The sequence below is a fragment of the Microtus ochrogaster genome, unplaced genomic scaffold, assembly GCF_000317375.1.
Source record: "Microtus ochrogaster isolate Prairie Vole_2 unplaced genomic scaffold, MicOch1.0 UNK104, whole genome shotgun sequence".
NCBI classification, from domain to species: Eukaryota; Metazoa; Chordata; class Mammalia; order Rodentia; family Cricetidae; genus Microtus; species Microtus ochrogaster.
Genome location: NW_004949202.1, coordinates 632,101 through 646,360, shown reverse-complemented (window position 1 = coordinate 646,360; position 14,260 = coordinate 632,101). Strand labels below are relative to the sequence as shown.

Genomic DNA, 14,260 nt, shown 5'->3' with positions numbered 1-14,260 from the left:
GTGTGTAGTAGAGTCCCTGACACAGAGCCCGAGAGACCTGTAGAATACCAAAAATGCCAACATGTGTGTAGTAGAGTCCCTAAAGGAGAGCAGACTGAGGAGGGCAGGGAAAATACTGGCCTCGTTACAGTACAAATCTTCCCAAATTAGCTAAAAGAAAATGTTCTATACAACCAAGAGGCTAGCTAGGAAGCTCAGCTTAGATAAACTCAGAGAGTCTTAGGCACCCTAATCTAACTATTTAAAGTCAAAGGGGGCATCTGAGGGCATCCAAGGGCTGCTCAAGAAAACAAGGGATCCTCACGGTATTAATAGCTGATTTCTTCCCAGACACAAAGGAGGCCAGAGGCAGGGAAAAGGAAGGTTTCCCATCATGATGTCCACATCCAATAAGCAAAGCTACCCAAATGAGGCAGAAAGCGTATTCCAAGGGAAATAAAGGCAGGAGAAATCCACTAGAAAACCTTCTCCTTAGGAAATACTATGGCAAGTATATTAAGCTGAAATTAAGTAGATAATCAGTAGAAATTTACAATCAGAGGAAACAGCAAAAAAAATGATGGCAAGTCTACACAAAACTATAAATTCGGTGTTGCCTAAAATTTCCTTATTCTTCCCTTCTCATTTAAAAATACAGGAAGCAATGTGACCGTACTGATGAACACACAATGAATAAAGGTGTAGCTTGCACAGCAATAACAGCAGGATGGAAGAACTGGAGAGATGTCACAGTGGTTAAGAGCACACCGGGATCTTGCAGAGGACCCGAATTCTGCTCCCAGCCCACACAGAGTGGCTCACAACTGCCTCTAATTCCAGCTTCAGAGGATCCGAATCCCTCTTCTGGCTTCCATACTGCACTCATTTGTCCACTCGAGGGTACACAGTCACACGTTTGCTCATACACACACATACACAAATACAAACACACATAATTCAAAACAAATAATTTTTTTTGAAAGAGTAGTATAATGGAGTGTGGAAGAATAGATCTATACAGAAGCCAATCTTTGATATATTATTAAGTTCTTTAATCTGAATACATAGTTATAAATTAATATATTAACTATAACCCTCTGATCACTACTTTAAAAGTAGTGAAAGAGAAAGAAGTTAAATTGCACACTTGAAAAATGTTTATTTACCTTACACAAAGGAGACAGCAACTGTCATGTAAGAGGATGAAATGGCATAAAGAAAAATTAGCTCAATAGCGGGAGGAAATCCTAACATCAGCAATTGCATTAAACATAAATGTATTAAATGTTCTTCTTAAAAGACAGGGGTTGATAGACAAATTAGAAAATGATCCAATAGTAAGTTTTCTATCAGCAACACGTTTTAGAAAAAAATAAATGGAAAAGCAGAAAGTTAGAGAATAATATGGAGAAACACTAATTGCCACTTTATTATTATATAGGATGACTGAGCAGAAGATTAGGAAATAGAAGTTTGCACACAAAAACTAACCAGACCTAAGAGACATCAATAGCACATTCTACCCAAAAACAACAACATAAAACTTCTTCTCCCACTCAGAGGGAACATCCCCCAGCAGAAAGAAAGCATATGTCAAGCTTATTTAATAATAAACTTAAAAATTTTTAAAGAATTAAAATATAAAAAGCATTTTTTGATAATAATGGAATCATTGTAGAAATCAAAGTAGACTCCTACAAGATTCTAAGGGAAATTAGGAATTTAAAGTATGTCTAAGAATGGATTCCTGCATATAAAAAAATATACAAAATCTGTTGTATTTTATACATTGATGATGATTAAAAACAAAAATAAAATAATAAATCATTGGAGCATCAAAGGGGGAAAAATTTTAAGGGGAAAAACTATGTAATCAGGGTTAGACATACACTGAAAATTACAAAACACATTGAAAAACACAATCCACAAAATAGGAAAATATTTGCTAATAATATTTCTTTAAGGTAGCGTGTATCTACAATCCCTAAAACTCAACAATTTAAAAGAAAAGCAACCCAATATTTAAAAAATAAAAAATCGAGCAGACGTTTCCTCCAAGAAGACAGAAAATAGTCAGCAGCACATGAAAAATGTCTGATAACAAAATCAGGAAAAAAAATGCAAGTCAAAGCCATCACCAAAGAATTTTTGGCCCACTAGGGCAGCCATAACCAAAGATATGCACAGCAACAAATGTGCTGATATTGATTATCAACTTGACAGGATTAGAATCACCAAGGAAACAAGACTCTGGCACACAACTATGGGGGATGATGTAGATTAGGCTAGCCTCTGGCCATTGCTGTGAGGAATGGTGTAGATTAGGCTAGCCTCTAGCCACGCCTGTGAGGGATTATCTTGATTTGGTTAACTGAGATAGAAAACCCATCCTAATAACGTGTGGCACCATTCCCTGGGCTTGGGTCTCTGGACTGCACAACAGAGGAAGAATCTAGATGAGCACCAGCATCCCATGGTCTCTGCTTCCCAGCTGTGGATGCAATGTGACCACCTATCTCACATTCCTGCAGCCTTGGCTTTCTTGCCATGAGGGACTGTATTTCCAAACTGTGAGCCAAAATAGACCCCTCTTACCACACGTTGATTCTTTCAGAGTATCTGTGCTGGCTATTTTTGGTTGTTAGCTCGACTACATCTGGAATTAACTAAAATCCTGGGCACATATGTGAGGGATTATTTCCTCAATGAAATAATGAAATAAATTTGAAGATATACTTCTAATCCATATTTTTGAGGTGGGAAGATCCACCTTTAATCTTGGCCACACCTTCTGATGGAAGAAGGAAGCTTGCTCTCTCTCTCTGCCTGCTTAAGCTCTCTCTCACTAGCAACGCACTTCTTCACTGGCATTAGAGCCTACTTTGTTGGGATTCTGGCATATACTGAAGACTATCTGGGACATCCAGCCTTGTAGACTGAATAGCTATTGGATTCTTGGACCTTCTGTTGGTAGAAAGTCATTATTGGGCTAGCAGAACCACAGCTGGTAAGCCATGCTAATAGACCCCATATCTATTGTGTGTGTGTTCTGTTCCTATAGAGAACCTTATCTTATCACAGGAAAAAAAAAAACCTAAAAGGCAGCTAAGACAGTTTCCTAAATGGTTAACAAACCGTAGGACCATTAACTCAATAATTCTACTCTAAGGCATTAATCACAAGAAACATGTCGTCAAAGTTTGACTACAGCTTCATAGTAGCTTTGCTCAGAAGAGTGAAAGGAAGGAGACAATTCAAATGCTCATGAAGGGTTTATTTCAGTGAACAAGTTCACTGTCCATCACTGAGGGAAGCAAAAGAGGGAACTTAAGCAGAAGCCTAGGTGGAATGCTGCTTACTGGCTCATTCATGGACCATGCTTAGCTAGATTGCTTATAGAGCCCAGAACAACCTGCCCAGGGAATGGTGCTGTCCAGAGTGGACTGGGCCCACTGTATCAACTGAAAACCCCCTGCAGGCAGATCCACAGCCAACCTGATCTAGGGATTCCCTCAGTTGAGATTTCCTTTTCCCAGGTGACTCTAGGCTATGACAGTTGGCAATTAAAGCTCACCAGGGCAGTGTGTTTTCAAAACACAAACGATCCATACCCTTTTGTGACTCAGTCTTCCCACGCCATTATAAGTTCTGAGACTGTGACCTCCGATGCCTGCGCCCTGTGTGGCTTCTGGAAACCAACATCTCCGGGCACACTAAAAATAAAGAACTATACTGACTCATTCTCAGGTCAGAGGTGCCAGGGCTGCGGCCACTTCCTTCACACCTCCTCCAGCCACATCCTGCAGAATTCATCAGCCTGGACAAAGTGGATCCTTACGGGAACAATGGATGCCTTAAAGGGAATTTGCCAAGGGATGATGAGGGAAGAGAGCAGATGCCAGCTCCACAATGCCACAGAAGGTGGCGTTGTGGGTTTGAAGTGAGTAAGAAGTAAACCTAAGGGAACAATCCTTGTTTGCAGTGAGCACACCATTAGAAAGATTTTCCTGTGTACACATGTACATAGGTGTCATACATTTGTTTATGTGTAGGCCAGAGGTCAACCTCAGGGCTATTTACATTGCTTTTAAGAAAGGGTTTCTTACTAGCATGGAATTCAACAAGAAGACAGGCTGACTGGCCAGTGAACCCCAGAGATCCTCATGTTTCCACCTCCCAAACCTCTGCACCTGGCTGGTTTTGTTTTTAAACATAGGCTCTGAAGGTAAAACTCAGGTTCTACGCCCACAAGGCAAGTACATTACTGGCCGAGCCACCTCCCAGCCTATAACAGCTTTTTATTACGCGAGTTTGTCAAGGACAGAATATACTCAAGTTCAAGGACAGAAGACCACTGAATGCCTCATGTGCCCATAGCACTTTTCTGCTTCCTACGTCACGGAATATTCTTGCATCCTAAGGAAACTCAATAGCAGACTCTCCATTTTTTGTTTTTTAATTATCACCTAAGTAGCCCACATTTGGTGTTAACAATCCTTCTCCATTTAATAGTAACAAAACTCTCCAGTGATTCTTATCCCTATTTTCCAGATGAAGCCACGGTGACTCGGACAGTTTAAGGATCTTGCTCAGAGCCATATGGCAGATGAACAAGCCCCTAAGTTATTAGGCCATGGAGGCTGTTAAACAAAAATTATGCTGGCAGCAGGTGGCTTTGGCTAACTGTGACAACAGAAAGATGAGGAACAGACCTGTAAGGACACAGACCCAGGGAGGGGACCTATGGAAGAATTAAAGGCTGAAGAAGACACGATGTGACCTAAAAATATTACAATGAAGCTGTTTTTGGTAACCTTGTCTACTGTCACTGTAACTTCCAGAAAATGTTCCCTGCCCATTCAGAGCCATATGTGAGCTCCCATCTGCTGGCTTTCCGCACCTCCGCAGAGCACCAGCCAGGTGTCTGTGAGTTCCGGGAAACCCCCTGCCATGATCTGGGTCTGCCTGGAGTACAGTGCTGGCGGCTGGTTTTAAAGGAAAGTTTACAGACCCTGCCTAAATCACTGAGAAAAGCAGGCTCAGCTACTCACCGGTCCTGCAGAGCAGGAATCTTGGAAGGACACTGCAAATACTGTTTGAACCGGAGCTCAAAGGCTTGTCCGATGGAGCCAATGACATCTTGGGCTAGCCCATCACAGCATTCCAGAATGTGGCAAGCTTGGAGAGAAGGGGACACACCCTCATTAGAGACCATACCAGAGCTCTCTGGACCCCTTGACAAAGAGCCCCATCTGGGGTGCAGAGGGAAAATGTCACACCCCTCCCTCCTGGCATGTCTCTACCAACCCACAGTCTCATCTCTGTGGGCATCCTGCAGTGGTTATGGACATGTGAAGTTCTTGGAGGGCTTGTCTGCAAAGGTGAAGGTCTTATTTCTAATACTCAAAACACATCTTTCATTTTATGTGTATGTGTGTGTGTGTGTTGCCTTCATGTGTGCCCATACATCTCACAGATGCAGTACCTGAGGAGGGTAGAAGATTCCCCTGGACTGGAGTTACAGGTGGTTGTAAGATACCCTGTGGCTGCTGAAAACCCAACCTGGGTCCTCTACAAGAGCAGCAAGTACTCTTAACCGCTGAGTCACCTCTCCAGCCCATTGGTGATTCTGATATTCTCACAATCTATAGACCAATGGTTCTGACCTCCATAGGGAAGCAGTGTTTAGAAAGAAAACTCAGCTCAAGCTGGATCTTTCACAGCCTTTCCTTAAGGCCTTGGGAACCTTAGCAATAGACGTAAAATGGTGCTCCCTAGATGGATAAACCTTAGCAGTAGATGGAAACCGGTGCTCCCTAGATGGATAAACCTTAACAATAGATGTAAACTGGTGCTCCGTAGACAGATAAACCTTAGCAGTAGATGCAAACTGGTGCTCCCTAGACGGATAAACCTTAGCAGTAGATAGAAACTGGAACTCCACGGATGTTGATCTTTTCAATGATCTTAAGGGAAAGTTGTTCTTGACTTAGTAAGAGTGAAGCATTGATAACCAAATCTAGCTGGAAACACTAAGTAGCACAGTATAGGGAATGAGGAGGTGGCTCAGTCGATAATGCATTTGTCACACAAACCTGAGGACCTGAGTTCAGTCCCTCTAATCCACATAAAAATCCAGGCATGGTAGCATAGGCCTGGAATCCAGTACTCAGGAGACAGAATCAGGAGGATCCCTGGCATTTGTTGGCCAGCTATATAGTCTCCTCAGCAAGGTTCATGTTACAGTGAGAGAGGCTGTTTTAAAATCCAGTGGAGAGAATGCCTTTTGCCTTCCCATTGCTGTGATAAACACCCTAACAAAAGCAACTTAAAGGAGACAGGTCTTTGGCTCACAGCTCCAGGGTGCAGTCCACCACAGTGGGGGATCAAGTGGCAGAAGCTTGAAGTGTGGTCTGAAGCGAGATACTCCGACTTGGTTATTGCACGTCGTGTGTACCTCATACTACACCTCATAAATAAGTGTAGTTATGTGTTGATTAAACAAAGACTAGGAAGACCACTTGGCTGGCTAAGTGCTTGCCCCGAGAGCATGAGGACCTGAGTTCAGATCCCCAGGACCCTGTGTGCAGGGATGCATATCTGTAAATCCAGTGCAGGGGAGGAGAAACAGGGGTGGGCCCGGTGCTTGGTGGCTAGCTCAAATAAATGAGCTCGTGGTTCGGGGGGGGGGGACTGTCTCAAAAATAAGATGGAGAGCAGACGATAGAGTCATACAAACTACATATGTGTGCATGTTGCATGTGGGTGCATGTCGCTTGTCTGTATGTGTATGTGGAGGCCAAAGGACAACCTCAGGTGCCATTCCTCCGTGGACACTCACTTTGTGTTATGAGAGAGGGTTTCTCATTGGCCTGAAAGTTACCAACCAGGCTAGGCTGCTGGCCAGCTAACCCCAGGATCCTCCTGCCTCCACCATTCAATGCTAGGGTTTACAGGTGTTGCCACCGCACCTGGCTTTTCAGGAGGACTCTGGGAAATGATCTCAGCCTCTTAAGCCTGCACAGCAAGCACTCTGCCAACTAAACTGTATCCCCAAGCTCCAAAGAGCTATTTAACCACATTGTTGCCTGGATCCCATTCTCTCAGAGCTGAGTGTTAAGATGTTTTCATAAGGCTCCTAAGTAACTCTCAAGTGTAGCTCATTTTGAGGACCATTGACCTGGACCTACTAAAGAAGTCTGAAAAACAAGATTGCCTAAATCACTTGCCATTAATTTGAAACAAACCCAAATGGAGACATGAACCCCAGCTGCTCCTGCTTCTAACCCAGATAGAGCTGGGGGGGGGGGAGCAGTGCCTGCAGACTCCCCTATAACCCTCCCTGATTTCAGGGGCAGCTAGGATACTTAAAGCGGCTGGTTTGTGCTCTGGGTTCAATTATGCCCCCTCCCCTTTTTAAGTTATGCCAAAAATCCAGGACCTCAGAAGGTGTCCTTATTTGGAAAATGGCAGTTTCAGATGTTACTGGTTAAAATGAGGTCACGGCAGAATAGGAGGGGCCCTGAGCCACCATGGACTGTCATCTCTAAAAGCATCCATGAGCAGTCACAGACACGGGGAGTACACCGCATTAGGATGGGTTCCAGTAACACACCTGCAAGCCAAGGGACATTGGAGATTATCAGAGAGAAGCCAGGAGGAGGCAGAATTTCTCCTCCAGGACCCAGAGGGAGCCCGTCTGGCCCTGCTGACACCATGAACTGGGCATCCAGCCTCCAAAACCGTGAGGCAACATGTCCTTCTTGTTTTAAAAAACTTGATCTGTGTTCGTTGCCTTAGACACTAAGCTGAGTCTCTAAGCCTGCACCAGGAGCTTTTGCTCACATCTCTGGGCGGCAGTCCTGATAAAACCCTGTTCACCTGGGGCCAACCCAGGCTTTATACAGTTTCCCGAGAAGACAGGCGAGCGATAATGGATGTGCGGAAAGATGAAGGCTGGTACTCAGCTCACTTTCTCTTTTCCTTTATTTCAGAGTTCCAGCCCATGGAGGGTGCTACCGTCAGTTAGGGTGGGCCTTCCCACTTCAATGAATCCAACCCAGGAACTCCCTTACAGCTCGTACAGAGTTTATCTGCTAGGTGGTTCTAGGTGTTGTCAAGCTGACAATTAGTATTTAACATCACATATGGTATCCACTCAAGAAAGACAGCAATGAGGAAGGGTCTGCAGAAGCCCCTGCAGCTAAGGCAGAGAGCCCCAGTCTCAATTAATCTGCCCTTGTTGGTTGTCCTGAATGTATGTCCAAAGTACAGGTTTGGGAAGAGGCTGGCAAAATTGAGTGTTGGGTATCATGTGCATTGAGAGGTTTGGGTTGTTGCTCTTGTTTGTTTGCTTTTTACAAGAGAAAAAAAAATATGTCTGAGTATGCAAGCAAAGTTTAAAACCAGCTGCTGGCACATAGCACAAAGGCCAGGAGGAAGAATGGAACCAGTCTGCAGCGGAGGGAAGTGCCACTCTGCATGGTGACAAATTCCACTGGTGTTTTGCCAGTGACTTTTCATGTGTAACTGTGGCAGGGGTCATCGAGAGCTGCCTAGTGTCCAAGGGTAGTCACTCTGAGCCCACCTTCCTGAGTGTATTATTATCCACTCTGGTTTTGTACATGACACCCCCTCCTCAGCCTCTGTGTTCTCAGACGCTCTAAAGGGACACGAGAAAACAGCACACCCCGAGCTTAGGTGCTGGGCCCAGAGCAGGAGACAGGACAGTGTGCACACACGGGGTGATGCTGGTCAGGAGGATGAGCAGGTATAGCGTTTCCCAGGCATAGCTGAGGCTGTTACCAGAGCACGGGGTGAGACAGGTGAGGTGGGAGTGGGGTGTACCGAACCGCGGCCATCCTGACCCAGGTGCTGTTACCAGAGCACGGGGTGAGACAGGTGAGATGTGAGTGGAGTATACCAAACTGCGGCCATCCTGACCTAGGTGCTGTTACCAGAGCACGGGGTGAGACAGGTGAGATGTGAGTGGGGTATACCGAACCGCGGCCATCCTGACCCAGGTGAGAGTTTGGCACTCGGCATCCAGTAGGTTCTCTCTCAGCCAGGTGACAAGCTACCCTTGCAGGCCTCAATTATCCTTAATCGCGTCACGTGACATGTGCTCATTTGCTAAAGGAGCTGAGATAATGAGGAACATCTGGTTCACAGCATCAAGCCTGGCTTCACACAAGTGAGTGATTAAATGGGTCGAGCATTGCTTACCTCTGCGATTAACAGGGTCCTTAGCGACATAGGCAACATAGTCTGTTGTGTCCTGTGGAAGGAAAAGGGGACATTTGTACTACCCATCATAGCAAGAGGGAAGACCAGAGGGATGCAGGGCCCAGTGTGGTGAGCATCCATCACACAGCCAAGAATCGGCTTGGAAGGAAAGTTCATGAACCAACGCTTTCCCAGTGTGGGAGGCCCTGAGCCTCCTCAGTCCTGGGAGAAGAAGAAAAGAAGGGAAGGAGGGAAGAAGGCAGAGAGGAAGGGCATTTTGTACAAAATGGGCATGGTTTGAGGCATGTCCTCAAACTTGGATGGGGCTGGAAATCCCTGGAGATCTGAGTGCAGACTGAGCAGAACCTGAGGAATCACGAGTGACTGGTGCAGTTGCCACTAACCAGTCCCCCTAGACGTGTATGCTACGAGTCCATGACCACACTCGGAGCAGCCAGGGTGACAAACACCCCATGGTGGTTCTTCTGGGAGGCTTTCAAAGCTGGTTCTTGTGTACCGTTGGTTCATCTGACTTAGCGTGTTTGGACTTGAGACCTGACCATGACGACCTTTTGAGAGCTCGTAGACACACTGGTGTGAGCCAAAGTCAAGAAGCAGGACTGTCAGTAAATGGGTGTGTGTGAACTGTCCTCAAATTTGAATTCCTGTGAAAATCCTGTGAAGGCTTAAGACGAATAGTTGGGCTGTACCCCAGTTTTCTATCTGGACCCCCAAACCGGATTGCTGACAAATTCCAGCTGCCATGGGGTTAAAGACCATACTTTGAGAACTGATTGCTGGGGAAAATACTAGGGTAGGAGTTTAAGGACTGGATACTCACAATAGGCAAGATTTGGAATTAGCCTAGTAAGCTACACAGTGGAGTTTTATGCATCTTATAATTCCAGATTACATTTATTGCAGGGAGTCAAGGCAAGCTTTACATCCATGGTCAAGAGGAGAGAGAATAAATGCATGGCTCCTTTCTTGTTTCCTTCTGCTCATCTTGACTTCTCTCTTATGCTGTTCAGGAAGCTTGCCTAAGGAATGTGCCATCCACAGTGGTCTGCCTCTTCCTACCTCACGGGCTAATCTGTCAATAGAGACTCTCTACCCAGAGTGATTCTGGGTGGTGGCAAGCTGAGAGTTAAGACGAACACAAACCCACAAGCACCACGCCTCAGAGCGGGCAGCTTGAAAGGTCAGCCCGTCTTTGCAGTTATTTTCCTGAGCTTATGATCCAAAGGCCTTCAAGCTCATCCACTGCTCCTGTCTGTGTGGCAGTGGTCTGTGCTGGCCTGTCTGTTCCGTCCCTGAGGAAGTGTCCTCTCCTTAACAGAGATTCAGTAAATACTGCCGGGAGAGGGGAGGGGAGGGGAGGAGTGTGGGCGTGGGAGGAGTGAGTGGGCATGGTGCCCTTCAAGACTTCCGGAGAACAGAGGCATGGGGACTTTTCCAGCGGTGGAGACAAAAGAACCCTTGTCTCTGAGGCTCATCTGAGCAGAGTCCATTTCCTGGTCTTTAATATTTCACAGCCCAGAGAGAGAAAGGACAGGAAGACTATCAAATGGCCTCTGTTCAGTTCCACGGAGGCGAATCTTCTGAGGATTTGAAGCTATTGGCAAAAATATTACAATTCTTCACTTTCCTCCCAGACTCATGGGATGTGGGAGTCGCAACTGTCCTTCAGAAATGTCAGGAGCGTCTTAGCCAACAAACGGGAGCCCTGGGGCTTTGGAGCTCTGGGGCTTTAGAGCCCACGAGCTTTGGAGCCCCGGAGCTTTGGAGCCCTGGGTGCAGTTACAGGGCCAAGACTGAGATTCACAGACAGCTTTCCCATACTCTAGGAACCAGGGTATTCAAGAAGCAGAGCGGATGGTGCCTTTGCCCCAGTTGACCCAAATTGCTGTCACTTTTGTGCCTAAGGATGTGTGCTGAAGGTTGTGCTTGAATAGAAGAAATGAGCAGAACTGAATCACCTGGGAAGCGCAGTAGCCGATCCCCAAAAGACACTAGCCGCCCTGGCAGCCAGCTCAAAGATGCAAGAAAGGCGGGGGTGGGGGAAGGAGGTGGGAGGTGCTTTTAGTTTGACAAACTGTCTTTGTGGTACATTAATATAAACCTGCATGTGATCAGCTTTCCAGCTTTCCTTTGTAATTTCCAAATTTTATCCTAGCGGCCGAAATGAACCTAGGACAGATGGTATCACTGGAAGGTGGTGGGACTAGGAGGTACGGTTAGAGGGAGCAGATCATGGGGGCAGGCCTTCGAAGGGTCTGCCTTGCCTCCATCCCATTCTGTTTCTGCCCCCTGGCTGTCATGAAGTGAACAGCTCTTGCTCACATGGCCGCTCTGGGATAGCGCCCCCTGCCTCACCTCACACACAAAACAACAGACCCAGACAGTGGTGGGCTGGCACTTGGAAGCCAAAATGATTCTTTCCTCGGTTTAAATTGATTTTCCTACATATGTTTGACAGTGACAGGAAAAAAGAAATCTGTCAAATATAGATATGATCTTGAAAAATAGGTGAACACACAGGAAGATTTTCACCTTCTAAATCTACGTCTCACTGAGAGAGTTTCTGTTTCAATGAGGTGTAAAACTCAACACTAGGAAGACTAGAAAGGCATAGCCAGGGAAGGACAGAGTAAAAGGAAAAGCATTGTGGGAGGCTTTGGAAACAATATCCTACGTGTGAAAAGGGCCCAAACCACTGGCACCAAAATGAATAAATAAATAAATAAATAAATAAATAAATAAATAAATAAATGGAAATCTTAAGTTACAGAATTTGCTTTTTGTCATGTGAATGAACTCAGGTTAAAAAATATCCCTCCTCGTATTACCCCACTTTTAATTTTTTTGGCCTTTAACCACAATAAAAATTATCGTAATAACGTTTGGAAGGAGCCGGGCCCATTTCCTCTCCTCCCTCAGCGTCTTGCTCCCTGGCCTGGTTGTCTGCCTGTTTTTGAGGTGGTTTGGAGATGTGGCAGGGAACAACCGAGGAAAGCAAGCCTGGTAAGGTGGGTCAGCCACGGGAGCTATGACGGAGGCCATGCTTCCCGAACTCCTGATAATTCATGGCTGAAAGTGAATGGTGGGACCTGGTCACAGGTTACCCTTCCCCCACCAAATAGCAATGACAGTGGAGAGGGCTGTGGTGCAAGCAATACCTTGCCAGAAGAGTGCTTGCTGACCCTTGGCCCCCTGCTCAGTCTCTAAGACAGGGAAATGAAAGGGGAGGAGAAGAGAGGGAGGGAAGTGAAGGAGGGCTTGGGGAGGGAAGACTTTTGCAACCAAAAGGGATAAACAGTTGGGATCACAGCTTCCGGGGCTGTAACTATTTTACTTGCAAAATTTCATCGATGACTATTTTATCTTACAAACCACTATTTCCTTCAGAGAATTTCCCCCATAGGGTATAAAACTTGTTTTTCTGGGCACCCTACAGTTGTTTCTGAGCACATGCACTGCATGGAACAGAATTCTACCCAGACTGAAGTTGTCCTGATCCTAAAACAGCTGGACTGCTATCAGAATAGTAAATTGGGGTTTCAGTAAAATCAGCATAAAACACTTTTGTGTCGTGTCTTCAAGGGGCACATCTTTAAAGCAAGGACTTTGTCTCAGAAATTTCCAGCAAGAACGAGAGAAACAGCCGAGGCCACTCACCGGGTCTCCCCCCGAGGCGAAGGAGATGGACTGCATATGATGGTTTGCTATGATCTGCCGGGGCGGAGACAAGAAACAGAGGAGCTGTTAGTGTTGTGCCACATCCTGCCAAGCCCGCATGCTAGCAGGTGAGCCACCAGACGTCCTGAAAACTACCCCCAGGAAGATGACAACTGCCACACACTGAGGTGGTAGGTCACCTGCCCTCACTGTGCACAGCCTGATAGCGGCCATCTCTTTGGTTGGCTACTCGAATGCCCCATTAAGCCTCCCAGCAGCTGAGAAGTGGGAACTGGGGACAACCCATTTTATAGGCACAGAGCATGAGCCCAGAGGGGCACGAGGCTTGTTTATAGAAAGAAGGGAAGTAAGCCCAGATCTGTGAAATCAAGGCTCCACCTGAGGCCAGTGTCTCAACAACTGGACTTCACCAGCAAGGATAAGGTGGACCTGGGGAGATGGCTCAGCTGGCAAGGAGCTTACATTACAAGCGGGGAGACCTGAGTTCAATGCCCCAAACCCATGTGATAAAGCACTGGGTGCGGGGGCTACAGTCCCAGCACTGGAGAAGAGACAGGTATATCCAGGCTAGCTGGACCAGCAGCCTAGCGGAAAAAGCAGGTTTCCGACCAATGAGAGAGCCTGGATCAATCAGCAGACACAGTCTGATGAATGATAGCTAAGGTTGACCTATGACCTCCACACATCTGCACACATGTGTGCATATACACCCATGCACATGTGTACATCTCCTCCACACAAACATATACCACACACATGTACACACACACACACATACAAGAGAAAAATACATTGTATCACAACATTACAACTTGTATTTTCCACTTCCACAAACACCGGAGCCAGGACGGGGGAGTGTGGCCTGTTTCACTCATCCCACTCACATCAGAAGGCCAGCATCCACGAATGACAGCCCTCTCTTAATCCCCTAGCTTAAATACCAGGGGCCCTTCCACGTTTATCTTAAAAATGGAAGTTTTCCATCAGGTTTATAAGCTGTGGCACCCGTGGAATTCAGTAGACACAGAGTGAATTAGAAGCTGCCCTAATTCTCCGCAAGTCCTCCCTGCTATTTTTATCTTTTTAAAGACAATGGAACGACATTGAAGAAAAGTTCCTGTGTGGAAAGGAGCTCCCAGCTCCCTCCTAACCCAGCCAGGTTCATTACTGAGCTGTGCCCGCCAGCCTGTCCTGGGCAGACAGTGGTTCACAGAACAGCAGAAAGAGTATATGCTCCTGAAAACTCGAAATAAAATATCATTATAGGATAAAATTTTTTTTTTTGGATTTTTCGAGACAGGGTTTCTCCGTAGCTTTTGGTTCCTGTCCTGGAACCAGCTCTTGTAGACCAGGCTGG

General features: G+C 46.0%; 1 protein-coding gene across 1 annotated transcript in view; it reads right to left on the bottom strand.

Annotated features, from left to right (window-relative positions):
- Nucleotides 1-14,260, bottom strand: part of Shc3 (SHC adaptor protein 3) — a 120,122-nt gene that overhangs the window by 32,010 nt on the left and 73,852 nt on the right. The window contains exons 5-7 of the mRNA XM_026778087.1: nucleotides 12,883-12,936; nucleotides 9,205-9,256; nucleotides 5,031-5,157 (exon numbers count right to left, since the gene is read on the bottom strand). Coding sequence (XP_026633888.1) covers nucleotides 5,031-5,157; nucleotides 9,205-9,256; nucleotides 12,883-12,936 — 233 coding nt within the window. The remainder of the gene's footprint in view (nucleotides 1-5,030; nucleotides 5,158-9,204; nucleotides 9,257-12,882; nucleotides 12,937-14,260) is intronic.